This window comes from Petaurus breviceps, unplaced genomic scaffold (genome assembly GCF_028583685.1).
Source record: "Petaurus breviceps papuanus isolate PSGF00001 unplaced genomic scaffold, PetGlider_PUasm1.0 207, whole genome shotgun sequence".
Taxonomy (NCBI): domain Eukaryota; kingdom Metazoa; phylum Chordata; class Mammalia; order Diprotodontia; family Petauridae; genus Petaurus; species Petaurus breviceps.
In genome coordinates this window covers 21925014-21952067 of record NW_027185850.1, presented here as the reverse complement: position 1 = coordinate 21952067, position 27054 = coordinate 21925014, and the positions used below count along the sequence as shown (strand labels likewise).

The following is a 27054-nucleotide window of genomic DNA, read 5'->3' as shown; positions in this document are numbered from 1 at the left end:
CCACAGGCTGGCCCCCCCTCCCCTGGCTGGGTCCCCCCCCATCCCCTGGCTGTCCCCGGGCGCTCACTCACACTCAGGGATGGGCCAAGTGCTCTTGGATCTTCAATCCACCCACAAAGGACCAGAAATACAGACAGACCAGAGTCCCCAGCACTTATTAAGCGCCTACTATGTACCAGGCCCTCATAGGCTGGGTGCACAAAACTGAAAAACCAAAGCGCCCCTGCCTTCAGGGAGCTTCAGACTGATCCAGTGAAGAGAAGAGGGGGAAAGCAGCATTTATGAAGCACCTGCTCTGTACCGGGGGAATGCTGGGAACTTCCCAAGTATCCTCTCATGGGGTCCACGGCCCTAAAGGGTAGTGATTAGTAAGTGGGGCCATTTTGCTGAAGAGGAAAACGGAGGCTCCCCAGAAGCAGCCACATTTCCCTACCAATCAATCAGCGGGCTTTATTAAGCACCTTCTGGAGCCAGGCTCAGCCCTAAGGATCCAAAGACAGCAGCAGCCTGGGCATTTGGAAGCACAGAGCCTACCTCCCTGCATGCCCCCAGTACTGAGAAGGAGGATCAAAGAGGTCTTTGTGAGAGGTATGTAGCAGACACTCAATAAGTGCGTCCCTCTCCTCCTGCCCCAGTGAGGGGAGGCTCCAGACCCCCAGGACCTCCTTAACAACTCAAGCTCTCTGATTTTACAAGGGAGGACACTGAGGCACACAGACAAAGGACAGCAGGAACAGATCCCGCCCAGATGCGGCTTTACCCACAACAGTGAGGATGGATAATGGGCACCAGCAGAGCAAGCCCAAACGGGGTGGGCCGTGGGAGAGAGAAGGGCTTTGTTAAGGCCCTGTGACCCTGGCTCACTACTTAGACCCTCGGGGCCTCAGTCTCTTTAGCTGTTAAAAAGGGGGGACCCCAGCTGATCTGAGGTCCCCTCGGCCTCCAAACTCCAGACTCTCTGAGTCTATGTAGACTGGCCTTCTAATGTATGACTTCTAATGTAGACTGGCCCACATGGACCCAAGCAGAAGGGAGGTTTAAAAGGAGAAGCCTTCTCTAGAAAGTGGTGGTTGGAGTGACCTCTGAGGTCTTTGCCAGCTCCTATGCCGTGACCCCGGGTGCACCTGCCCTTGGGTCTTCCAGCCAAGATGAGGATTTGGGGGGGACCCAAGGCTGGGTTCAATGCCCCCATACACACACACACACACACACTGAGACCTTGCATAAGTCACTTCCAGCTTTGTCTGTAAAATCAGCTGGATGTCCCCGAAAGGTTCTCTTCCCAACAGCAGACCCCTCAGAAAGTCCCAGGGAAGGGAGGGCTGGCACCCTCCCATCCTGATCTCGCCCCCCCCCCCAGTTTTTTCTTTTGCACAGTTATACAGTCAGGATGTTTCAGTTTCAGATTAAGTCGCATTTCTAATTTGGGACTCCCAGACCTGCCACCGTGGTGGAAGCAAAAACCCCCACTTATTTACAAATTACTATGCAAATAGGGCAGGGGATCACAACCAGAGCAGGGGAGGCCCTTTGGAGACCACCAGGGCAAGCCCCTCTTTCTGGGGGGGGGAAACTGAGGCCCAGAGAGGCGCAGGTGTCTGCCTGCGGTCAGAAGACAAGGAAAAGTTGGGGTTCAAGCCTGGGTCTGACTCCAGATTCAGCCCCCCCAATATTTCCCTGCTCTGATCAGGAGATTTCCTCCAAATCAAAGGGATGGAAACGTTCTTTAACCTGTGTGTGCCCCGAGGTATCAATATGCCAAGCACAGCAAGAGGGCCCATAACTCAGCCTGGTTAGAGCTTCTGCACCAGGACCCTGGCCCAGCCAGGTCAGCTCTGCCCCCAGGCACCCCAGCGGGGGTCAGCACTGACTTGGGGGAAGGGCGAGGGAGGGGGCGCGTCCAGAGCTGGCCCTTCCTTTTACAAATGAGGAAACTAAGGCAACCCAGGGCAGTCAGGAGCCTAAGCGACTTGCAGAACTCAGGTCCTGACTGCAGGAGGTCTGTGCATTTTCCTTTGGGGCTCAGTGCCAGGCCTCTCCCAAGCCAAGGAGTCAAAGGCGAATTCTGCCTCATCACCTTAAAGTCTGGGGGAGAGGGTGGGGAAGGTCAAGGGACGGAGCACGAGCCTGGGAACCAGGACTGGCTTCTGATCACTCCTTCCCTCCAAGACCTCTATTTACTCATCTATGAAGTGAGAAGGGGCCCACTGACCATGCAGAGACGCAGACCTACATGAGCTCACCTCCACACTGAATGACCGTGCGGGGGAGAAACGGGGAAAGGCAACCGTCCCTCTGCCCGAAATGGGCTTACATGGATTGTATGGGGGCCAGAGACCCACAAGGACCGGATAGGGAGAGTGCAAACACCCCAGGGGAGTGGCCCCAGGGCTGGACCAAGGCGGGGGGGGTGGGGGGGGGGGGGGGGGGGGGGGGGGGAGGGCAGAATAAAGCAGAGGTCAGCAGTTGGGGGGCCGAGCTCCCCATTTACTTGACTTTTCACACAGTACACACCTGTGCATCTTTTTAGAGGATGCCGGTCTCCCCCAACTCTCCTCTGCCCATAAGCGCTGAGCTCCCCACCCCCACAGCAGCCCCCCACCCCATCTCCCCAGGACAGATCTGAACACAGAGACTTATTTACTGGGAGCTCAGAAAAATGCTCACATGTCAGCCGGTGACAGACATGATGTCTCCTCCCCAGGCAAGCTGAGCAGACACCCCATCCGCCCCCTCTTTGGAGCTCCCAGGAACGGGCTGACACAAGCCCGAGAGCTCCCACCTCCTCCTCCTCCCCAGGGCCCCTCCTGCTCAGCAGTGTGTCCTTGACCCAAAGTGAGCTGAGCAGGGCCAGAGCAGAGGGGAGAGTCCAGGCAAAGTAGGGAGGGCTGGAAGAAGCTCTGGGGGCCGCAGTGGCCCACAAGCTCAACCAGTCGAGAGACACATGGCCAAAACTTTCATTCATAAAAACACAGAGGTCACAGAATGAGGAAGGAGACCCAGCTGGGCAGTCCTTGACTCTCTACAGACGCACCTGTAGCTTTGAGGTCGAGCATTCTGGGGAGATAAAATGGGAATAAAATGGGGAGAGGCCGGGGGTGCAAGCAGGATGGAGAAGGGAAGACCAGGCTTGCCCCCCCCCCCTCCATGGAAGGTCACAGGCGGCAGAGCTAGGATAGGGGGTGGGGGAGGCTGCAGATTTAAGTTTATGTCCAGAAAAGCAGACTAGACTACCCTTGGGGGAAGCCAAGGCCTGATGCCCAAGACTTGTTGGATGTGTCTGGTCCCTGCCAATGCTGAGAGTCTGCGATCCTATAAGCATCTATTAGGCACCACCTAGTGCCAGGCACTAAGCCAGCCAGAACAAGACCCTCTCCTTGGCTGTGGACCAAAGGAAGTCCTGGAGGGGCCTGGTCCTGGGCCCAGCTCTGCTCCTCCTTGGAAAACTCACTGCCCCCCTCCTTTAAGGTTCCCAAAGTGGCTCACACCCATCCCTTGGGGGACAGGGCTTACCCTGGAGTCCCCCCAAATACTCTGAGAACTATAGTTCCACATAGCTGGCTGCCTGTACAATCCTGTGTTTTAGTTTATACATTTAAAAATATAATTCTAAGGAGGGGACGCTATGACTTACCAGGCTCCCCAAGGGGTCCAGGGCACAGAAAAAGTAAAGAACCCCAATTTCCAAGATACCATCTATATCAACCCAACTCACGGACAATTTAAGCACCTACTTAAACCCTAAGTGTTGGGAACTGAAAACAGATGTGAAAAGGGCCTGGTCCCTGCCTTCTAGAGTCTTACAATCTAGGGACTCCAATGTGCCCGTGTTCCTGCCTCCCTGAGTAGGAAAGCCATGTAATGAAAATGTGCTGAAGGCCAAGGCAGCTGTAGAGGCCAAGTCCTCCTCCCCCTCCCCCCTGCCATGTCAGGCTTAAGCAGGGAAGGCTGACCAGCCCATACAGAGAGACACACACACTCTCTCTCTCTCCTCTCTGGGAGGGCTGACACTGACTGCTGGACACTCCTCCTCCTCCCTCTCCCTCATTCCCTCCCTCTTCATCCTCTCTCCCCCCTAAACCAAGGCTCTCAAATAACATCTCCCACCCAGTTCTCAAGAGCCAACCTGGACACTGACCCAGAAAACTGCTTGCCAAAGCACATTAAATTAATGATCTCCAAAATTGGCTTTGGACAGGCACCCAGCAAGCCGGCTCCTGATGGAGCCTCATTCAAATCGGCGGGTGGCTCTGTTCAGAAGGGAGAGAAAGCAAGCCTGGGCACCCCAAGCCGGCAGGGCCGCTGCTGCCAGACGTGGTGGGCACCACATCCTTCCTGAGAAGGCCCCCACACAGGGGACTCACCCACGTGACCCCAGCCTTCACTGGAGGCCGAGGAAGCAGGATATACCAGGATAAACCCGCTGACTCACAGGAAAGGGGTGGGGCAGCCACTGGGCACCTGGCTGGGTCCACTGGGCCTTAGATGCAAACAATTTGGACTCCCCCCCACCCTGGCCCTCTCTCTTGCCTTCTTAAGGGCCTAGAAAAACTTGGGGGAAAAATATTCCCTGATCTGAAGATTAAAGAGTCAACACACATGGTCTTTTTAACTTATTTTCTTTGGGGAATGATTTGTTTAAAGATAAATTTAAAAACAAATTACCACTTGAATGGGTGGGCAGGATGGAAAGCCACACAGTTCATGGAACCACATTTACACACAGACTCCAGGTAGGGCTGGGGGCTGCACCGGATATAAGAGCCAGGGCTGGAGGGGAGGGTGAGGGGGAATTAGCTTGGAATAAGGCAGGACAGGAGAGAGCTATGAGAAAGGAGAATGAGCCTGGTCTGAGCTGGACCCGATGCAGAATAAGCAGAGGAAAGAAGGCCCCTTAGCACAGGGCTGGGCACACAGTAAAATGGAAAAGGTCTCCTATGATGGTCTGAGCCACTCATATGACAGGCAGGGAAACCAAGGCCCGAGGAGCCCTAGCGCCCTCTGGCCCTGCCTAACTCCCTTGTTTTATTTTGTGTGTGTCTTTGGTCCAGTGGGGGATGGGGAGGAGGGAGGAGACTGGAAATGAGGTGATCTGGGAGGGTTCCCCTCCTCTGAGTGCCCAGAATCTGTCCGGAATGGGCCAGAGATGGGTAGTGGGGAAAGCGTGGGATGTGAAGCCCCGCCGGTGTGACTCGCGGACAGTCACTGCCTCTCTGGACCTCAGTCTTCTACTATGGAAAATCTAAGGCTTCCTTTCCGGCTCTCAATCTAAGATCTAATAAGCCTTACAAGTAGTGAGCTCTCCGTCAAGCATTTGTCAGGGCTCCTGCTTCCCATGTGAGCTGGAGGGGATGGATGCCCTTCAAGGCTCCTCTCCTCCCTGAGAGTCCCAGGTAGCACCAGCTGGAGGAAGAGACCTTCACGGCCAGCTATGCATGGAAGCAGATCTGGGGCTAGAAGTGACCCCAGAGGTTCTTAGTCCAACTGCCTATCTTTACACATAAGTGCCCAGAGAGGAAAGTGACTTGTCCAAGGTCACACAGCTGCTAAGTGGAAGGGGGGATCTGAACCTAGGGCTCTCTCTAAGCTGTGTCTTATTTCCTCCCCTCCACTCGCCCCAGGTCTGGGGACAGATCTCGAACTCAGCTCCTGGGTCCCCTGCGGAGATCTTGTTCCCCCCCCCCCCACTCCACTACTAGGGATCTGGCTTTCCCTTCCTCCTGGGAATGCCCACTGAAAAGGCAGGGCTCCGGCCAGGCTGCCCCTGGATGTCAAGGCCGCCCCACACCCACTGAAAAGGAGCTGAGCGGTCAGTGGACACAGGGTGGGAGGCATGTGTCAGAAAGAAGAAACAACAGCCCACTTCCTTCCAGCTGGGCGCACATGCTGGCCTGGAAGGCTCCCCCACCCCCAGGTCTGTGCTTCTCTACAAATCTGACCCGGACATTGCCCCCCAGAAAAAGCAGGATGGAGAAAGGGTGGGGCACTGGACTTGAGACCTGAGGGCCTGGGTTCAAATCCCACCAGAGACACCCTCTCACTAGCTGTGTAAGCTGGGAGGGTTTGGGAGCATCTGTGAAATGGGTACAAATCAGCAGCTCCCTCAGTACCATCTATGAAGCACTTTGCAAACCTCAGGGCGCTACATGAACACTTGCTGATACTATCATCAGAGACCAGGCTCCATCCCCTTCGGGCTCGTCGAGCTAGGACTCCAGGTCATGCCGCAGGAGAAGAGGGAAAAGAATCCTGACACTGCAGAGGGAGGGGAAGGAGCAGGCACCAATGGATATCTCATCTACCTTGGGGAAGTCATGTGAGCTCCCCCGAGCCTCGGTTTCCCCTTCTGAGGTCCCCCCAATCCTTGTTCTGCTCGGCCCCAAAGCGCAGAACCAGGCCTAGGGGCCACAGCCGTCCCATCTCTCCCACTAGCCTGGAACCCTCCTCGAACAATACCGAAGACGCCCATTTCTAAGGTGATTTAGAGTGTACAGTCTGTGATCATACCCATTTTACAGATGAGGCCACCGGCCCAGGGAGAGGGCTGTCCCCAACAACTCTGCGGGGCTCCTTCCGTCACCTGGCCCTCACGGGGAGACTCGCACAGATCCAAGTGTCTGTGGTGACAGGGGGCTGCCCTCCTGGCCTAATCCAAACCCCTTCTCCACCTGGTTTCCTAGGTCTTCCCAAAGGTGGGTCCCCTGACAATCCACCCACCACCACATTCCCAGAGTGGGTAAAACCAGTGCCTTGGTACCCCCACCTCTCTGGATTTTCACTGAACAGATACACACAGCAAGGCCTTAGGAAGACGGGCATCCATGGGGTCTCTCTGGGCCTTCGGTCTCCTCTTTGGAAAACTTAACGGGGGCTGCATCAGTGCTTCCCCACTGGGCTCCCAAGGGGGAGAAGGGAGGATCCCATGAGAAACCCTCACCATTTGGGAGGTGATTTCCCTCCAGCATGTTCTAGGAGACAATCGGGGAGAAGCAGACAGACAGCACCAGGAGCGCTAACAAGCTGTTAGAAATCACAGCTCAAAACCCTACAACCAAAGAACCGAAAACACTATCGAGAATAATTAACTGTCAATATGTTTCACTGACTTTGTCATTTAAAAGTTTTTAATAAAATGTGAAGTGATGAGTCTATGAAAAATCCGCCATAAAAACCCCAGAAACTTGTCTACGTATAAGCAAGCTAGAGCCTGAAAACAGACACAAGGTATGGGGCCTCCCTTCTTTGAAGAGGCGGGGGCCTATGGGTACGGGATGATGCATTCGGATGGGGCTGGCAGTCAGATCAGCCTGAGATGTTTCCCATCCCACTCTCTCCCTTTAAAAAAATGCTTGTTCAAAGGAATGGCTCATCGGGGAAAAGAGGTTTGGAAATGAAAGCAAAAGATATGTAGTTTCATGTGTAAATCTGTTTATTTTTCTGTTGTGTATATCTGAAAATGTCCATGGGGGGTGGGATGTGTGTGTGTGTGTGTGTGTGTGTGTGTGTGTGTGTGTGTGCGAATTTCAGAATAAAAATTTGTAAAAAAAAAAAAGGATGTCAAGGCAGTGAAAAACTTAAACAAAAAATTTTCTAGCAAGAATTTAGCTTTTATTCCTTCCCATTTTCCCCCAAATTTCCCTAGCCTACCCTTTATTAGTGAGAGTTCTACAGCTAAAGACACCAGAGGGTGAGCATTTCTAACTCTATCAGCACATTTCAAGTCTCAAAAGGGAGCCCTGCCCAGATCAGTTTGGGAAACCCAGGCCTAGAGGCCATCCACAAACACCTCCCAGGCCTTGAGGCCTTTCACTGACAATCAAGAGGTCAAAAACCATCGGATCTTCCATTCTGGGCTGAAAATTCTCCTCAAGCTCTGGCCCTCTCTGTTCTTTGCTCCTTGCTCTGAGGTCCTTCCCACTCCCAACATTCCCTGTTCTCAGGCCCTCTCAGCCCTGACATCCCCTGTTCTACGATCACCCCCAGCACTGCCATCCCCTGTTGTAGGTCCCTCTTAGCCCTGCCATTCCCTGTTCTAAAGCCCCTCCCACCTCTGACATTCCCTGTTCTAAGGGTCCTCCTAGAATGATATCCCCTCCCAGCCCTGACATCCCCTGTTCTAAGCTCCCTCCCAGTCCTAACATTTTCTGTCCATTCCAGTCCTGACATTTAGTATCAGAAGGTCCTGAATGATCATTCTGGTCTCTGCCAGCTTCGGCATTTTCCAATTCCAGACCTTCTTGGAGGTTGATACCCCATCCTGCACACTTATAATAATATTCTTGTCCAATATATATGTAACACTTTGTAATTTAAAAGCATCCTCAAGTTCTACTTTGATTCTTTCAACCCCCAGCTGAGGGGCAGGATTCTCACCAGCAGCCCTGCTCTCCCACTTCCCCACCCCAAATCACCCAATACAGTGCTAGGCACTCAGTAACAGGGACTTAAGAAATGCCTGTCCATTTACAAAGTAACTCAAATCTAGGCAGGACCCGAATTCAGATCTCAAGGCCAGGGGGCTGGATGAGGCGGTCACTCAAGGTCCCTCCCAGCTCCCACTCCACCACCTCTTTGTGAGGCACTCCTAGGACATAGCAGGCTTGTTCGAGGAACTGTCCTCCACACAATCGCTCTCACTGATCACCCCCTCACTCCCATTTCTACTTTTTCTTTTTTGGCTAAAATATCTCCCCCAGAGAAGAACTTTGAAATTTCGGATGATTTTTCCTTGAAACTGAATTTACATATTTCTCCGACTTTCCAAACCACTCAGAATTAGGGGAAGGGAAGGGGGAAAGGGAGAAAAAACCCACACGTCTGTTTCTATTTGAAACTGTCAAAATTAGCATTCAGTAATTAAAAATCACACCCTTTCTCTTAATAACCTAACCAGCATGATACAATCAGGTTGTGCCAACTCTTTAATCTAATTGACTAATTACAGATTTTAATTTAGTCAGTTACTGAACAACTGTTGACAATTTGTTTTCATTAGGGACAGAACAGGATAAATATTTAGGATTCCCATTGCAAAGACTCCAGCAAACAGCTCCCACCATGACCTCCGTGGCAGGCCTCTCTCTGCTTGTCATCAATAAACAGCTCAAGAAATGCAGAGTCTCCAAGAGCTTCTCAGCCGTCACCTGAAGGAGCTTTGCTGGAAAGGTCCCCAGCAACCCCTGCAAAGGCTTCCCAACTCCATGGGCCCCCACCAGTAGCTCTGGGGCCACAGGCCCGGCTGTGCAGGAAGAAAGCGTGAGGGACGCAAGCTTCACGCCAGGAGGCCCGGGCTCTTCCTTCTTTTTCCAAAGAGCAAGAAATGGTTCCCTCCTTGAGGGAGGCTAAGCAGCCCCCTACATGCAAAAATGATGGAGCCAAGAGTGGCCCTGTTCTCTCCAGGGGGAGCCGGGATGGTCAAATGCCAGGCCTCATCTCCTTGGCCCTTCCAAGGTCACCAAGTTGTTTCATGCCAACAAGCCCCCTTCCCACCCCCTTCACTGAGCAGAAGAATACAGGAGAGTTCAAAGACAGGAAGCAAGAGCTGTAGCCCAGTGGGGAGAGAACTGAGCACTGGTCTTGGGAGTCAAGATCTGAGTTCAAATCCAGCCCTGGAAACAGACTAGCTGTGGAGTTCTGGGCAAGTCACATGACCTCTCCTGGCCTCAGTCTCCTCAAGATACCCCTCCCCAGTTCTAAACTCCCGATCCAACAATCTTTTAATGGGTATTGGGGCAGTGACCCAGGATTCAAACCCAGAACCCCCTACTCCCACTGCATCTCTTGAAGACCACCCGGGTTGTTCTCCCAGAGTGCCAATAAGCAGTCATCACTGTCCACACCATCGCCATCATCACCATCACGCGGCCCCTCTGGGTTTCAGGGGCCCTTTCTACCATGATCATCTCACTCTGACCCTGTGAGGTGTGGGGGTCGGGGAGGGAGCCCAACACAAAGACCGAGGTAGGAAGGGCCTCTCGTCTGGCTCCCTTCTTGTTTCAAGACGAGTAAACTGAGGCTTGGCGGAGGGACCAGAAGCCAGCCCAGCCCCCTGCTCCCCATCCAGGCCAGAGCCTCCCACATCCCATGCTCACAGAACCCAGAGACCCTCGAAGCACAAGGGGCGTTTTCTGACCTGGGCCTCCTTTGCAACCTCCCACAAATCTGGGCTTCTGGAGGCCAGCAGTACTTCCTCTGGTCAGGCATGACCACCAAGCTCCCTCCTCCTCCCCTTCCTTTACCTTGGGAGGTGGCTCCTGATGCCCTCAAGTGCCCAGGGTACCCTGAGATGTGAGCCAGCTCCAGGCAGACAGCAGACCCCCCAGTCTGGCTCCCTGTCCCGAGGCTCTGATGCTGACCAGGTCTGCCTGACCGGCCCCTCGGCGCTCCAGAGCACGGAGTAACAAGGGACACTGCACTAGATTTAAGTTCATTTCCCATAGCTCGAGGTCAAAATTGAGTGCAGCTGTTCCCATGATCAAGTTTTCAGAAAATCCCCCTCCTCTGTATTAGCCGTTTGACAGAAATTCACTGCGGTATTTAAACTGGCAGCCATCACGGCTAACTCAAATTGTATTGGCTTCCCCGACGTGGAAACGGTCAAGTGCGATCATCAATTGGCCAATTCGGGGAGAGCTCAGTGGCTGAAATTCCCTGTCATGTTGTAAAATTCCCATCGTAGCTCTGGCTTGGGAGAGCCCCCACGGAGCCTGAGATAAGGGTAGGGCTGAGGGGGATGAAGCCGCTCCTCTGGATCTAGGGGGCCAGCCAAGGCCGCTCCCCCAGATCCAGTGGGCCGAGGTGGGGGCATGTTGAGGCTGCTCCCCTGAATGCAAGGGGCCAAGGTGGGTGGGTCCCGTCGGAGGCTTCTCCCCCTGATGCAGGGGGCTGAGGGGAGCCCCCATGGTGCCTGCTACTAATGCAGGGCAGAATAAAGAGCCTGCATCCAAGGGGGCTGGCCCACAGAAGGCACAACATGATGTTCTAGGGGAAGCCTTCAAGAGACAAGCAGAAAACAGAGAGAGAGAAAGAGAGACAGTCAGAAGGGAGGAAAAAGGAGTGAGGTGAGAGTGAAAGGAGAAAGGCAAGAGGAGAGACAAAGGGGGAGAGAGAGCAAGGAGGGAGATAAAGACAAAGGGGGAGACAAGAGAGACAGACCGCGGCACCCAGAGAGACAGACCTGCGCTGGGACAGAGGGCACGGCAGGGACCCAGAGGCTGGGCTCTGGGCTCTCAGGCTGCAGCTTTCACCTTCCTACCTGGCAGCAGCAGCAGCAGCAGCAGGAAGCCAGGCATGCCCACCCTGCCCCAAAACAGCCCGGAGGCTGCTGGCAGAAAAGCAACCCCCTAGAGAGAAAAATCAACACTGGGGGCCAACTGGGTGTGCCCCAAACCTGAAGACTGAAACGGAAAAAAGCTTTTTTGTTGTTTGTTTGTTTGTTTGTTTGTTTGAAAATCAGATCAACAGCCTAGAAATTCAGTGGGGGCTGGGCCAGGCCTGACAGGGCCCTTCAGCTCAGGAAAGGTGGCTTCTCGGGGAAGACAGAGCCTTTTCTTTTTAAACCTAGCCCATGTGGGGATTGGTTTTGCTCCACTATATACATCTATAACATTATTTGTTTTTCTTGCTTTCTCAATAAAGGGGGGTGGGGGAGGGAGTACAGGGGGGAGGGAAAGAAGGCAGATTTTTGCTGTTTTAGATAAAAGAGATTAGTTCAAAAATCCCCTGATTCTGTTAGCATGGTTTAAGTCAGTGGAAAGAGAGAAGTGGACACGAGCCAGGAGAGCCAGATGAAAGTTGGCCCTCTCAGCCTCAGTTTCCCCAGCTACATAACTGGGAAGACGGTCCTCATGTTACCTAGAAAATGGAAGCATCATGAGGAGCCAGGGAGATGGCAGGTACAATGATACTCTGTAAGAAGTCTTAAAGCTTCCTGAGAGTTGGGGGAGTGAGCTCCAGTCCCCTCACCCCAAAGGGCAGGGCCAGGCCCACAGGTGTGCAGGCAGCCACTCCTGGCTACCTCTGGTCCTACGACCTTGCCCTCCCAGATACAAATCCAAACCCCTCCAAAATCAGCTCCTTCCTGCATGCTCTCCTCAGGTCCATCTCCCCCATGAAAAACCCCCCAATGAAGCTTGTTCTTCTTTCTTAAATATGCCTGAGGTTCTCTCATCTTTGCCCCTGGCACACTCTGCATGGACTGGAAGCTCCCAGCGGGTCAACAGCCGCTGCTCATCCCAATTAAACACTGATTCTTTTTAAGACTCACTGGCCACCTGCCCTGTTTCCCAGAAACACCAGGAAAGAATCTATTAGCTAGCTCCTGCTTCACACCCCAGCTCTGTTTGAGGTCATCCAACTTCCAGGCCTATCTTTGGTTAAAGCTGAACCCTACAACTCCCACCTCTATGCCTTTGCAAAGGCTGTGCCCTCTGCTGGGACCGCACTCCCTCCTGGCCTTCCACTTCTTAGGATCCCTCCCTGCTGGCAAACCACCTCAGGTCAAGCCCCATTGCCAAATGACGACTTCCCACCCTATGCAACAGCTAGTTTCCTCCCCATTACCTTAATTTATTTTGTATGTTGTAATACTTAGGGTCAGTAACCGTCTTTGCAGCCCCAGGCCCAGAACAGGGTAAAGGCTTAATAAATGCTTGTTGATTGGATGAAAGGATGCTGGGAAACAGAAGCCTATGACAGTAGGTTATGATACTGTTTATTTAGTGTCTGTTATCTCCAGGCCTAAAACACAGTAGGTGCTTAATAAATGCTTACTGAAAGCAAGCAAGCCGTAAGAAGGCATTAATTCCATACACACTCCCATTGCTCAAGACAGGGAACTCAGATGAGATGGGACACCAGCAGCCTGAGGAACCCCGGGCATACCTCCAGCCACTGACCAAACAGGTGTCTCCTACTAGAACCTGCCTTGAGTGTGAGTAAGGGAAAGTACAGACAAACCCAGTAAGCCCCAGGGTTTTAAAGGAAATCTGAGGAAAAGTTCATTTATACCACCCACCTACACAGTCTGGGGAGGGCAGAGAGGCCTCCCCACCCCATTCAGACCCACTCTTCCCCTTCCTCGAAGGCCCGGCACAAAGTTCATTCATTAGCTCATGGATTTCAGGAGTCCCAACAGCCCCCACCCATGCAGGCCGTGGGAGTGAACTTGAAAGTGAAAACAGCAGAATACCCACAACTCACACAAATGTGACAGATGGGAGGTCAGAAGATCTGTCAATAAATGTGAATGCTGGGCCCCAAGCTAGGCCTGGGGATACCGAGATAAAAGCGAACACTACTCAGGGAGCTTCCCCAGTCTGGTGGGGGGGCAATAAGGAAACTGAGGCCCAGGGAGTGACCTGCCCAAGGCAGCCGGACTAAAGATCAGGGTCAGGGTGGCAGCTGAATATTCTTTCAAATAATACTTTACACTCAGGGCTAAGACTGAGCAGAGAGGGGCCCAGCAGAAGCTAGGTGCTTTAAGGTGGGGTGGGGGGAGGTGCTGAATGCCATCCCCAACCCCCTCCCCATAAGAAGGTCAAGGGCTGGCTCAGCCTGGTCTCTATCCCCAGCCCCAGGTTCAGTCTTACAATGAACAGAATCAGAGGGCCCCAAGCCTTCCTTCCATCTAAAAAGAACCTTTGATTCAGTGACCCAGCCTCCCCACCCTGCCCCTCCGCCTGCTGAATGAACAAATTCCCCTACTCTCCAGGAGCACAGAGTCTCACCAATGAGCTAGGATTTATCTAAAATTCAGCACAGTGCTAGCCCCGAAGAAGGTACAAAGCAAACACTCCTCTGATGGGGCCTCAGAGAGCAACTTGTGCCACTTCCCTTGTGGGGAACCAAGGAAATTTAGCCATGGGGCTACAGATGATGCAGGTGGGATTTGAACTCAGGTCCTCCGACTACAACTCCAGCCTTCTTTCCACTGTACAACGCTGCCTCCCTAGGGCAGGAAGAAAGGGAAAAAAACCCAATGCAAGAAATAAATCCTGTTGGGATTTTTTTTTAAATTCCTATAGGCACTGATAATCAGTCAATTAGGATCTGCCCCAGAGCCCAACCCAGAGCCACGCTTGGCCTCTCCTTTTCCCACTGGCTTCCTCCTCTACTGGCCAGCCACTGGTCCTGGCCCCCGGGCAGCCCTTTCTGCTGTCCCCATCTTGCTCCTCCCCTTCCGGCTCATTACCACTCCCTTCCCCTTGTCACCTATACTCAGCATGGGGCACGTAGTAGGCACTTAATATATCAACTTGGGGGACAGATTCCTTGGATTCCATTTCACACCCCCCCCAACCTCTCCACTGAAAGTATTCGCTCTTCCTTATCACCAAATGCACCACCTCTCTGGGGTCTCCGATTCATCATGACCCCATCAACAACCATCCCTCTCTCCCCTTCTAGCTCCTCCGGCTCCTTAACAGGGGACTTCCCTGGCCATCCCCCAGTCTTGGTCATCTCCAATGGACCAGGAAGAGACTTTGGGCCTGACTTTAGGAAGTTCCACTTTATTAGAACAAATTCTCTGTGTGACCTTGGAGATGTCATCTGCCCTTTCAATTCAACCACCATTTATCAAGCTGGGGAGCGGGGAGAAGGGACCACGTTTTACAGATGAAGAAACCAACAGGTGTTACAAAGAGCCTTGTCAACCTTAAAGTGCTATAGAAACATGGGTTGTTTCTCTCTTGACAAGCTTCTGATTTGCTGGACTCTGGAGTTTTCATCTGTAAAATGGGGAAGTAACCAGTGACCCTTCTCTCCAGGGGTCAGGCAGAGGCAGCTGGGAGCGCCACCATCAAGGCATGCTGGGGATAGACGGACAGGAAATTATTGGAGAATGAAGCAGTGTGTGACCGAGGGCAGAACAGTTCAGGGCGGGGTGGGGCAGGGCAGGGCAGGGCAGGGCAGGGCAGGATTCCCAAGAAGAGGAGGCCTTTCTGCACACAAACCCACACCCAGCCCGGTGGTGCCTTTTTACATGGGCCAGGGGAGGACCAGAAGAGGCCCCCACACCCCAAGGGGATGCCAGCTGCTAGGCTGGTTCCAGCTTTGTTTCTCTGACATGACATCTGGGTTGGGGACTCTTCCTTACACAGATTAAAGTTGTCACTCTTACTGGCTGTGGGGCTGTAACCCCGTGATTCCACTTAGGGATACTGAGGCCCACAGATATCACAGGTTCATTGATTTAGAGCTAGGAAGGCGCCCCAGAAACCACATAGTCCAATTGCCTCATTTTACCAATGAAGTGACTTGTCCTGGGGTGACACAACTATTAAAAGTCAAAGTCGTGACTTGAACCCAGGCCCTCTGATTTCAATTCCTGGGCTCTTTCTGCTCCTCCAAGTTAAAAACACTTACCCACCTGGGTCTGTCTTCCATGAGCTTTAAGCCACAGGTAGCAAGGAACTTTAAAGGAATCACTGCAGCCATTGTTAGAAATTATTACTGAGCAATAGAGATGTGATTTTTCTCTAGTTACTAGGAGGCTGTAGCTTGGGATAACTTATTCACTTGAAGGACGTAAGTCCTCATCAAGGACTTTTTGTCCATACGTACACAAACCCGTATCAGCCCCCATAAAAAAAATAAAAGCTCAATAAAAGCACAAACTTGTGGCCACTCTCAGAATTCCCCAGAGTCCTAAGCTCCCGAGAGCAGGGGCCACCTGGTCCAGTCCGTCCCACACAGCCTAACTGCAAGCTCCAACATTCTCTACTTCTGCTTACATACATCACCAGCAATGGGGAACTCACCACCTCACCCAGTATCACCTGGTTTCCACCTTGGCTGTGGCCCTGTCAGAATCTGCCTGCCTCCCTCTGCCCCAACACTTATGTTAGGAGCACGTCCGCTGCCTAAAAGAGCCGTGTGCCCGTGGGCACACAGTGTCCAGGGAGTGGCCCCAGCCAAGTTTGCAAATGATTAGCTAACAAAGATGGTATTCATCAGACAGAAGGGAGGGCCGATCCCCACTCCACGCTGCCGTTGCCGCTGCTGGCCTGGAAGGCCAAGTGACCCTTTGCCAAGACGGGCTTGTTTGGGTTTGGGCAAAAGTAATCACAATTTGGGGTCTTGTCTCCACTTGAAACCTATTGAGTGAACCAAACGGCCTGGGCACTGGCGATTTCAGATGCCGGCTAGGCTTTTAGCACTAATTAGCTACAGTTCAAGAAGTCTGGCAGCCCTGGGGTAAACAAGCTAGCTTGCAGGGAGACCAGGGAGAGAAACGCAACAGAAAGTGCAGGTTTGGGGGCTTTTTTTCCTCCAGACTCAAGTAAGTTTTTTTAAAAATTAAATTAAATCTACAGAGGTGCCAGCGGGAGGCCACAAGTGGTCAACCCAGCCCTCCCTCCAGCCTCTGGACACGGGGCCACATCAGCTCACGCCTCTAGCTGTCCCCAGTTCCTTCTATCCTGCTCATCCCTTCCCCCTTCTGCCACCCGGGCCCCACCTGGCAAAACATCCACTTAGCACAAAAAATGCCAGAGATTAAGAACTGGCAAGGATGAGAGGTCATTGATCCCAGCCCTTATTTTACTAATGAGGAAACTGAGGCCCAGAGACCCACCCACTCAGGCTGTCACCCAGAAGGGAATCCAGAGGCATCTTATTTGGTCTGCCTCATTTTACACATGAGGAAACTGAGAGCTCAGGGACTTGTCCAAGGTCACACAGCCACTAAGGACCAGAAGGGGATCTGGGTGGAGGTACTCCCACATGTGGGCTCTTCCGCTGCCTTTGAGACAGCAGGATCAGCCTTAGACCTGCCTGAGGAGTCGAGGTCCAACTCCCCTCATTTTAAAGGTGAGCAAATAAGAGGAAAAGACTGCTCTTAATTCAGTTTCCCAAGTCCGTTCTTCATTGTGACCAGGAACTGAGTCTACTCTTGGTGGATGGCAGCCACAGAAGGACCCTGGACAGGCCACACCAGCAGCTGGATCTACACTCTGCAAACCTGGGGGGAACCTAGGAGGGAGACCTGAAGCCAACGGGGGCCTCTTCTTCTGAGCCAAACCCCTTCTGTTATGGAGGTCCTGGAATGACACCAAGTATATGAGCTTAATGGTCAGCCTGCCCAGCTCTTTCTTTTTACAGAGAGGGAAACTGAGGCCCAGAAAGAAATTCCTGGCCACCTAGTGAGAAGGGGTAGAGCCAGGACTCTCAATGTATCACTATGGGTGGGATGTAGCTCCCTGGCTTTTAACGTTGGATCACAGTAATGATAACAATGATGAATCATGCCAGCCATCTAGATGGGGGTCAAGGAGTCCAACAAAGCGGCACCTTCTCTGCCTGTCAGTTTTCCTTCAACACCAACTCAGACCTGCCTGGGCATCGCCAGGGAACTCACCAGAGCCCAGTCCAGCCTGTCCCTTCCCAGAGGGAGGAAAGTCGAGCTGACCAGGGTAACCAACCCCTCAGGAGCTGGGACCAGAACCCAGGCTCTACCATGCTCCCATGCACCGCTTCTGCTGAGCAGGCAAGGCACCAGACATGGCACCTGGCAGGGAGGAAAGGGAAGGCGGCGAGGCGGGGGAGGGTGAGACGGGGTGGAGGGAGGAGGCGAGATGGAGGGCGGACACATAGGCTCCCTGCCCTCAAGGATCTTACATTCTCTTCCACAGAGGAGGAAACCAGATCAGTGAACTCACATTAGCCAACTTGCTGGGTGAGCTGAAGCAAATTGCCTAATGTGAGTTAACTGTTCTAGTTATTGGAATTCAGTCTTCGAATCCCCGGCTGGGCCCTCCGTCCCACAGCTGCTTCCTGCTTAGCGGCTTCTGCCTCAGGACCACGGCTGACTCGCTGGGCCAGGCTCTACTGAAAACCTTCTAGGGTGCAAGGCCCTTGAGGAGCTCATGGCTGGAGAAATGAGACATGCACACGCTCACTCACACACTCACACTCACATACTCACACACACACACTCACTCACACATACACACACACACACACACACACACACACACACACACACACACACACACACACACACACACACACACACACACACCAGGCAGGTGGAGGAGGGGAGTGATCACTGACATAACAAACTACTTAAGTGAAAAAATGCCAAATGAGTTAGACAGACAATGTCGGACAAGACGGGGGCTGGAATGGCCAAGGAAGAAGGAAGGCATCATGGCGGTGGGGAGGCTTGTGCTGGACCTTGAATGACGATCAGGAGGGCAGGGAGGAAGGAGGAGGGAGAGGGGGAAGCGGTCCAAGGCCAAGCACAGAGGCAGGAAGGTCGGATGGTGGAGGGAGGAGATAGGAAAGGGAGGGGAGAGAGGAGGTTGTGGGTCCAAGCTTAGAGACCTCAGGGGACCCTGTGGCCCAGGAGACCAGCAGGGAATGCCCTCCTCTGGCCACAAGCTGAACCAAATCACAGCCTCTGGGGCTGTCCCACAGACATGACAGGGAGCCACCTGAAGGACTCTGAACAAGGCAAGGAGGCGCAGAGAGCAGCATTCTGGGGAAGACTATCCTGGTGAGTCAGTTCAGAAACCATGGATGTTAGGGGTCTACTATGGCCAGACCCTGAAATGGTAAAAGTGGACAAGGGAAAGGCTGGCTTAGGGAACACTGCTGCTTTCAAGGAGTCCCCCTCCCTTTCTGTCCACACCACTGGCCTGTGGCCACATCCCACCCTCTAAGGCCTCAGACAATCCCAGTCTTTATTCTTCAGCCCCCAAATCAGTACCTCTTCCAACTGTATTTCATCTTCTCCTTCCCAGACTTTTCAACCCATTCAATAAACATTTATGACATACCTTCTACATGTAAGGGACATGGTTTTTTGGATTATCTCCAAATTGTCTTGTCTATATCTTGTGTGTATGTTGTTTTCTCTATTGGACTGTTTAAGTTCCTTGAGGGCAGGGACTCTCTTTTGTCTTTTTTTGGGGAGTGAGGCAGTTAAGTGGTGGTTAAGTGACTTGCCCAGGGTCACACAGCTAGTGTCAAGTGTCTGAAACCAGATTTGAACTCAGGTCCTCCTGACTCCAGAGCCTAGCTGCCCCTTATCTTTTGCCTTTGTTTGTATTCCCAGTGCCTGCAACATAGTAGGAGCTTAATAAATGTTTGATGGCTTGACTTGACATGGCCACACCAAGCCCACCATGGAGGCCATGGATGGCCTACAGTTATCTCCAGCCCTCAGTGCTGCCCAAAAGGGGAACTACACTGGAGAATGACTCAGAGTTCTGGGAAGTGGAAGTCTTCAGGGCAGAGCGTTCACATCTCTCTGCCCCTTACTTGGCTTGGGAAATGGGGGCTTTTGCATTCCTCATTTGTAATGTTTCTTAAGGTGTCTTCCAGGACTCAATGCCCTGGCAGACTCACTGGGCTGCCATTTTATTTCAATATGGCAGGCGGGACCACAGAGCAAACAAGGTTTGTGCCTTCACCCACTAGTCTCATAATGCATTTAGTCAAAAGTTAGACACAGATCCGAAGTACCTAGACACTGACTGCTTTCACACCAAGAGACTCACATTCATTAGGACATGTTCTCAGAAACCACCACAAACCTGAAGTCAGCAAACCCAGGGATCCACCAACTTCGAGGGTCTAGGAGCTACTCTGAATACAGAACCAAGCGGGAGACAGCTCAGGCAGATTAGTCAGCCAGGCCTCCTTGGCCTTCCCCACTCGGGCACTCTCCAGCAACGAGAGCCCCAAACAAACAGTGTCACCAATAAACCCAAGGTCTGCCCAAAAGAACCACAGTCCAGTTTGACCAGTCCCACATCAGCCTTTTCACCACCAAAACCTGACTTCACTCGCTCTCTTGCCTGTCCCAAGAAATAGGCAGAAGATTCCAATTCAATCCACGCCTCCCTGATCCAATCTCATCCCAGGACATTGCTTATAACCAATGGGTTGAACCATTCACCAACAAGTCTGCTCTGAGACAGAAGGACTTTCCATTAAAGCATCTGAGCTACCCCAATCTGGATGCTAACTCTTTCTCTGGATGCCTTTGCCCACGTCTACAACTTCAGCTTCCTGGAGACCGGGCAGACAGGCAGTCAAGAGTGGCCACTAAAAAGATGGCCCTTGCCTCTCCACCAAGCCTTCCCTGCCTACAGCCATTCAACAAAAGCCAATGGAAAGAAGTCATGCACACTGTATCCATCTCCCAAGAACAAACCATATTCAGATCTCCCCAGGAATAAACACTGATTAAGCACCTACTGTATTCCATGCCCTTCAAATACCACTGACCTCCAGGTTCAACAGAAAGCAAGAATCAATGGGAAGCCTAAAACATTTTCCCCCGTCCATCGAAAAAGCCACAGGAAACACAAGGCTATCTAGTCAGCTCATCAAGGTTTTAGTATCAGTGACGCCAAAGAAACTTTTTGGGGGAAGGGGAAGCTCTCTTAGTCAGATCTTAAACCTTAAGTGTACCTCATTTAAGGAAGGGACCAATTTGAAGGACATAAGAGCAACCCAAAACACCATCTCTAGATCATTATTTCTGAGACAGGATTATCAGGCAGATGACCTACGGTGTCCCAAGACATGCATCTCAACCAGGGAGCAGCCAACACAGCCCTCCCTTTTCTCCTCTGACTAAACTGGCTTGGACAGTGCTGATGGGTCCATGAGTACTCCCTCTCCCATGTCACTTCCAGAAACACAAGTCGGAGGCTTGTTTTGCACATAAAAGTCCATCAGATCCAGGGGCAGGGAGGAGTGCTCACTCTAAGGAGACCCTCTCACCCAGCTGAGAACACAACTAGACTTGCTCCCACCATTATACCAGATGACAACGTCAGCGTTGATGGACCAGGCCCCAAGGCAGAACACTGGCAGGTTTGGGGGAGTGAGGGAGGAGGAGGAAAACCCAGAAGAGGGAAGGGGGGGAACGCCAGATCTCTGCCAGCTCGCCACGTGTTTGCTTTGGATCCTCAAGAAGTCCGAGTTACCCAACCCTGTAATTATCACGCGGATTAAAAATTGGTTACTCACGTAATCGTGAAAGGCCTTGGCTTCACTCGAATGCTCACAAGTGTCTCGTCTCTCGGGAGCGGCACAGTAAAGGTCCCAGAAAACGCTGTAGGATGGAAAAGTCAGATCCGATCTGGTTACTAACAACCCCCTGGTAACACACACACAGACACAGACAGACACACACACACTGACTCCAGAAAATTCATCCACTATAACAAATAGCAAATAACACATTGGTGTGACCCGGCAGCAGGATCTGACTCTGGACTCTGATGATGATGCCTGGGCTAGGCCTCAGTTTCTTCTCTATAAAATGGAGCTGTTGTGGAGGCCTCCTGAGGTCCCTTAAGATCCTGGGATCCCATTCACAAAGCTCCAAGGACATGGGGCCATTCCAGTCCCCATCTCACAGAAGATGAAACTCAGGGATTTTGTCCATGACCCTCACACTGGCGTTGGGGCCAGAGGAGCTGTGTGTTACTTTGTATAACCTTGGGCAAGGAAATTCCCCACTCCAGACTTCCTTTTTCAGCTTTAAAACAAGGAGTCACCTCTCAGAGCTCAAAATCTCCACTCTGGTAACCTTGGGCCAGTCACACTAAGAGTCAAGCCACTTGAGAAAATCATCAGAAGGTAGAACAGAAACTTCCTGAGGGCAGAGACTGGCTGTGTTTCCCTTAGAAGCTAAGCTCCATGGCTTAAAGCAGAGACCAGCCAGTAAGGAGGTGATTAATAAATGCTTGCTGACTGATTAGACCCACAGAGAAAGGCAGAGCCAGGATTAAAACTCAAGCTCCCTCTGACTTCTCACATCCCTTTTCCCCATCCCAATTTTGGGCCTCAGTTTCCCAATCTGTAAAAAAGAGGGGGTTGGCTAGATGGCAGGCAGGTAGGTGCCCTCCCTACATCTAAGATCCTTTGATGCCTGAGACTCAAGCCCAACTACATACACATAATCACCCCCAACCTCCCCCCAAGATAGTTTTGTAAAGCAAAAATGACTGCATCTTGAGACATTTTAAAAGGCACAAACTGGCACATGATGGAGGGAACAACGATGAAGGGGGAGGGTGGGCCCAAGTCTCAAGCCCACAGCACCCCCACATAATGGCCCTGCAGGGAAGGACTGGAGGCCAGAAGCACTTCTCCCACCCACCCCCCACCCAAGAATGCATGCCAATTACCCAGAGAGGTTCTCATGGTAACCAGGTATTTCTCCCTTTTATGGTGAAATAGTAAAAGTCCTGGCAAGTCCTAGGCCAGAAATTCAAAACAGGTGCAGTTCCAAGGAACAGAGTAAGTAGGATTGTCCCTTCCTAAGTCACCCAAGCATCTCCCCACCCCCTCAAATATTAAAAATCTTCAGGCTCCCCATCATTCCCCAGAAAAAGTCTCCCAGAGTGTTGGGATGGCCCTTAGGAAATAATCTGGTCTAATCCATTCATTTTAACTTGAGGAGAGAGAAGATGGTAGAGCTCCACAGATAGATGGAGAAAGATGATTATGATGACAACATGTGTTTATATGGCACTATAAAATCTGTAAAAACCTTTACACAGATAATCTCTTTGATCCTTGAAAGTTCTATGATCTAAGTGCAATAACGATTCCATTTTTTTACAGATGAGGAAACTGAAGCCCAGAGAATGACTTGCCCAGGGTCACACAGCAAGTCGGATTTGAACTCAGGCTCTATAGACTCCAAAGCCAGTATCTATCTGCCAAACTTAGAGCCCAGCTCCATCCACACCATCTCAAAGAAACACAGCAGATATTATCAGCCTTCATTATGGGGCCTTTTCAAAGGTTTTGCTGAATAGATGCTGCTTTCACCAGTCAGCTGGGACTACATGCCCAACTAGGTACACAGCGCACACAAAAAAATCCCTGTTGTTACTAACAGCCAGCCCCCCAAAAATAGAGATAAAACAGAGAGAAAACCTAGTCACCTGGACACCACCCCTGGCATGACCAGCCAGCCTAGATCTCGGCTGCAAACTGTGCTGTGCACAGCCCCCGGGGCCACACCTGTGCACCTCGCCTCCAGGGGAGGTGCCTCAAGGAGAGAACAGGAAAAAGCAGGTTCACAACCTGATGGGAGCAGGGGGAAGGGAGCAGGGCAGCGGGAAGCCAGGGCTTCAGCCTGCAGACTCCAGAACAGCACCTTCTCTGTGCCCTGCCTCGACCTCTGCCTCCCTAAAAACTGAGCCTGGCTCCTTCCCCACCCCCCAAAAGGCTGCTGCTTCTTAAAGTGCCGGTCACACAGACTAGTCTGAAAGGGGGAAGGTCATTTCTCTGTTTCCACAGGTGGTCACGCCTGCCTGCTCACACAACTTTCAATGGGAGTTTGGGGCTCCTCCCCTCCCCACACTCCACTAGCCCCACTGATAAGGCTTGCCAGCAGGGAGGGTGGGCCCAGGCTCGGGAGTTGGTGGGATTCCTAGAGATGTCAATGCCCATAAGGAGTTGTCCGTCCCCCCCATATCAGAGGTGAAATGCCACTTTGCTTATCTATGTGAGAGAGGCAGCATCCCTGGACTAGAGGACACGGGGGGGGGAGGGCCAACCCCTAGGGGATTTGGGAAAAAGAAAGTCCCAACCACACAAGCTGGTTAAGTGACCCCAGGGTGAAACTTAACCTCCCCATAACCCTGGGCACCCCTGAGGGGAGGGGACTTTTGAGCAGTCTGAAGTAAAACATAAGGAAGAAAATAACAAGAAAAATCATCATAATAACAAAGCATCCAAGAATGGGTCGATTTCTTTTATTTTGGAATTTCCCCCCAACCTCCTTTATTTAGGGGGCAAAAGGCCAACTACTCTCTCCCATCTAAGCCCCCAAAGGTTTCGTAGTGGTGGGGAATCTATTTGTGATAAAAAATGAGTTTGAATGAAGGCTCTAGTTACTTAACCGAATAACTAAAAGGTAAACTAAATTTCCTCCAGACTTTAAGGTTTGTTTGTAGCAGGCTACAAACAAAATCTTCCTGGCTAACTAAAGAGGTGTCCCTAAAATGTGCCCCTACTGTGAAATGCAGCTAGAGTCTGTCTGTCTGCAGTCTTTCTAACAGTTGAAAATGACAGCCTGGGATGGCCAAGAACACCTCTAGTCTGGTTATCCCGGAGAATCAGAAAAGAAGGCAGGAGCCTCCCTTCAGGAGGAAAGAGAGACATGTGGGAAAGGGAGAGAAAAAAAGAGAGAGAAGGGAGAGAAACTATATCTAGAGAGAAAGAGACAGACAAGGGGCTAGAGAAAGAAAAGAGGGAAGGAGGAGAGAAGGGAATAGAGGAAAGAAAAGAGAGAAGGGTGGGAAGGAGGAAAGAAAGGAAGGAGAGGAGGAAGAGAAAGAGAGAAAAGGGAGGGAAGAAGACAGAAGGGAGGGAAGGAGAGAGAAAAGGGAGAGAAAGAAAGAATGGAAGGAGAGAAGGGAGGGGGAAGGCACACTAACACCCACAGGCATGGTCTAGGCTACAAGAATGACTCGAGGAAGGGAGCAGGAGGCCCCTAGGTTGTAAACCAGGCCCGGTGGTATTTCACCCCACCCCCACCTCTCCCTTTAATTAAAGCAGTATGCAGAATTGCCTAAAAAAAGAGAGAAACCTTTACAAATTTCCTTCCAGTCTCCAGCATTCCTGCTCACCTGGGAGGGGGGGGCATGAATGGAAAAAAGAAAGCCTCTCTCAAGCCCCCCCAAATCAAGAGGCTCTATTTTTTTATCTCTCAAGGAGATGGGGGAGAAGCCAGGACAGGGCCAAACTTTCTGCCCTACCCCCTTCCCTGAGCCTTTAAGAAAGCCGACCTCTAACATATCACTGCTGTTCACATTAATAATCCAAGATACAAACTTACCACCACCACGAATGTAAAAACCCGGGGGGTTCTCCTAACGTGATATTTTTTTCCCATCGGATCTAGAAACAGGAAAAACAAAGAGATAAGGGAGTTGGGTGCGGAGTGGGAACCAGGGGTTCGCTCCCTCTGGGAGGGGGAGGGCTCAGAGACAAACTAGCAATAAATGGCAAAAGGTGATAAAAATTCAAAATGGTGCCCACCGTGGCTGCTTGGGAAAACAAAGGCTATCGGGATAATAGGCGAGGAGGGGGGGTCCGGGATTCAAACGTACTCACCTCGGACAAAAAGGTCTGGGCTGACTTCTGGGCTCCCACGTGTAGCAAGTATTCATAGACATATAAAGCTAACCTGCAAGGGGGTGGGGGTGGGGGCAGAAGTTGGAGAAAAGTCATCAATCAGGAATCTCTGTCCTAGAGGACACCCAGCTGCCCCCCTGCCGAAACCCCCTATCCACCCATCCGAGACTAGACAGACTAGGAAAAAACGAGCGTCTTCTCTCCAAGTAGAACAAGAGGGGGGCCCCTAAAGTTGGGCAGATGAGCCCAGCGTGGGCTCCCGTGTCCCGAGCACCGGCTGGGTGCCGGACAAAACTCCACTGGCCAACTCTACTGCCCGACCCGTCTCGGCTGGTCCCAGTGTTCCTTGCACCGGGGCTGTCCAGCAAAGGCCCGGGCTGCCGGGAAGGCGAGCGGACAGCCGGCCCCCTCGAACCCTGGAGGGCTTGCTGGGGGTTCTTGGGGAGCCCAGGCTTCAGGTATGTGTGCCAGGGGCAACCAAAGCAGAGGCTGAGACTGGTCAGCCCTCCCCGATCGCCCCCGATCGCCCCCCAACCCACCCCCAACTCCTCCCTCCAGCACACCAGAGACAGAAAGGGTTAGTGGGGGGCATCGAGGAGGGGGCTCTCTGCTGGGTCAAAGCAGCAGGAAAGGTGCTGCAGCCCCCGGAACAAAGCCTCCAACACACACTTCCCCGTGCACACACAGACACACACACTCACACAAACACACATTCACACACACACAGACACACACACACACACACAAACACACACACACACACACCAAGGGACAGACAAAAGGAGGCATCCGGGCTGCAGAAATGCCCCCACCTGGGAGCTTGAGCCCCGCGCTCCGCGGCCCCGGCCGCCCCTCCCCCCTCGCGCTTGCCCCCAGCCCACCCCCGGCCCGGCCGCCCCTTCCCGGGGCCCCAGGCTCCCGCTCCCGCTCGGGCTCCCGCTCCTGCTCCGGCTCCTCCTCCCAGCACTCCCAACAATAGAGGCGGCGCTCGGAGCACGCCGGCGGCCCGCGGCCCGGGGCAGGGGGCGGCGGCGGGGGCCCCGTCGGGCAGCGGCTGCTCGTCCGCCCGCCCGCCGGCCCCGGCCCCGAGCTGCCCCTGCCCAGCCGGCCCCGCGCACGCCCCGCGCCGCGCCGCGCCGCTCCCCTCGGGCGGCAGCGGCCCCGCCGAGCCCCGGGGACCCTGCTTACTTTTCCCGAGCCTGCCCGTCCGAGGGCACCGCCGAGCCTTTGCCTTTGGCGAACATGGTGCGCGGCGAGGAGGGGACGCGGCCGCGCTCGTGGTCGTGGTCCCGCCGCCGCTCCGCTGGCCGCCTCCCGGGGCTCCCCTGCTCGAGCTCCCCGCCGCCGCCGCCCCGGCCCCGCTCGCCCCGTCTCTCTCCGGCTCGCTCGCTGGCTCCCGCCCCCCGGCCCGGCCCGGCCCGGCTCCCGCTCCGGCTCCGGCTCCGGCGCCTTCCCTCGCTCGGTCCAGCTGTCAAAGCCTCAGCCCCGGCCTCGACCCCATCGCCCTGGGACGGCTCGGGCTCGGGCTCGGGCGGCTGCAGATGCTGCCGCTGCCGCCGCTGCGGCTGCTGCTCCGGCTGCTCCGCGGCGCGGCTCGCTCTGCCCCTGCCTCCCTCCTCAGCTCTGGCTCCGCCGGGCTCGGCTCGGGCTCGGCTCGGGCTGCCGCTGCTGCCGCCGCTGCCGCTGCTGCTCCGCCGCCGCCGCCGCCGCTCTGCTGGGAAGCTCAACCGAACGTGGCTACCCGGGAGGATGGAACGCGGCGGGCGTCAACGTTCCACAATTGATCCGCGCCTCGGCCAATCGGCGCGGCCGGGGGCGGGCTCGCGAGCCAGCGGGGTGGCAACGTTGTGTGTGCTCGGGGACCGCCGCCGCCGCCGCAGCCAGGCAGCAGCAGCAGCAGCAGCAGCAGCAGCAGCAGCAGCAGCAGCAGCAGCA

General features: G+C 53.2%; 1 protein-coding gene across 5 annotated transcripts in view; it reads right to left on the bottom strand.

Moving 5' to 3' along the window:
• Window positions 1–26445, bottom strand: part of LOC138164954 (single-stranded DNA-binding protein 3) — a 153323-nt gene extending 126878 nt beyond the window's left edge. For 3 of the 5 annotated variants that reach the window (XM_069092942.1, XM_069092943.1, XM_069092944.1), the window contains exons 1-4: window positions 26308–26445; window positions 25099–25171; window positions 24821–24882; window positions 20989–21073 (exon numbers count right to left, since the gene is read on the bottom strand). In XM_069092942.1, the coding sequence (XP_068949043.1) occupies window positions 20989–21073; window positions 24821–24882; window positions 25099–25171; window positions 26308–26363 (276 nt within the window). In that variant the 5' untranslated portion in view covers window positions 26364–26445. The other 2 variants (XM_069092945.1, XM_069092946.1) reach the window with 2 other exon arrangements.
• Between the last annotated feature and the right edge of the window lie 609 nt (window positions 26446–27054).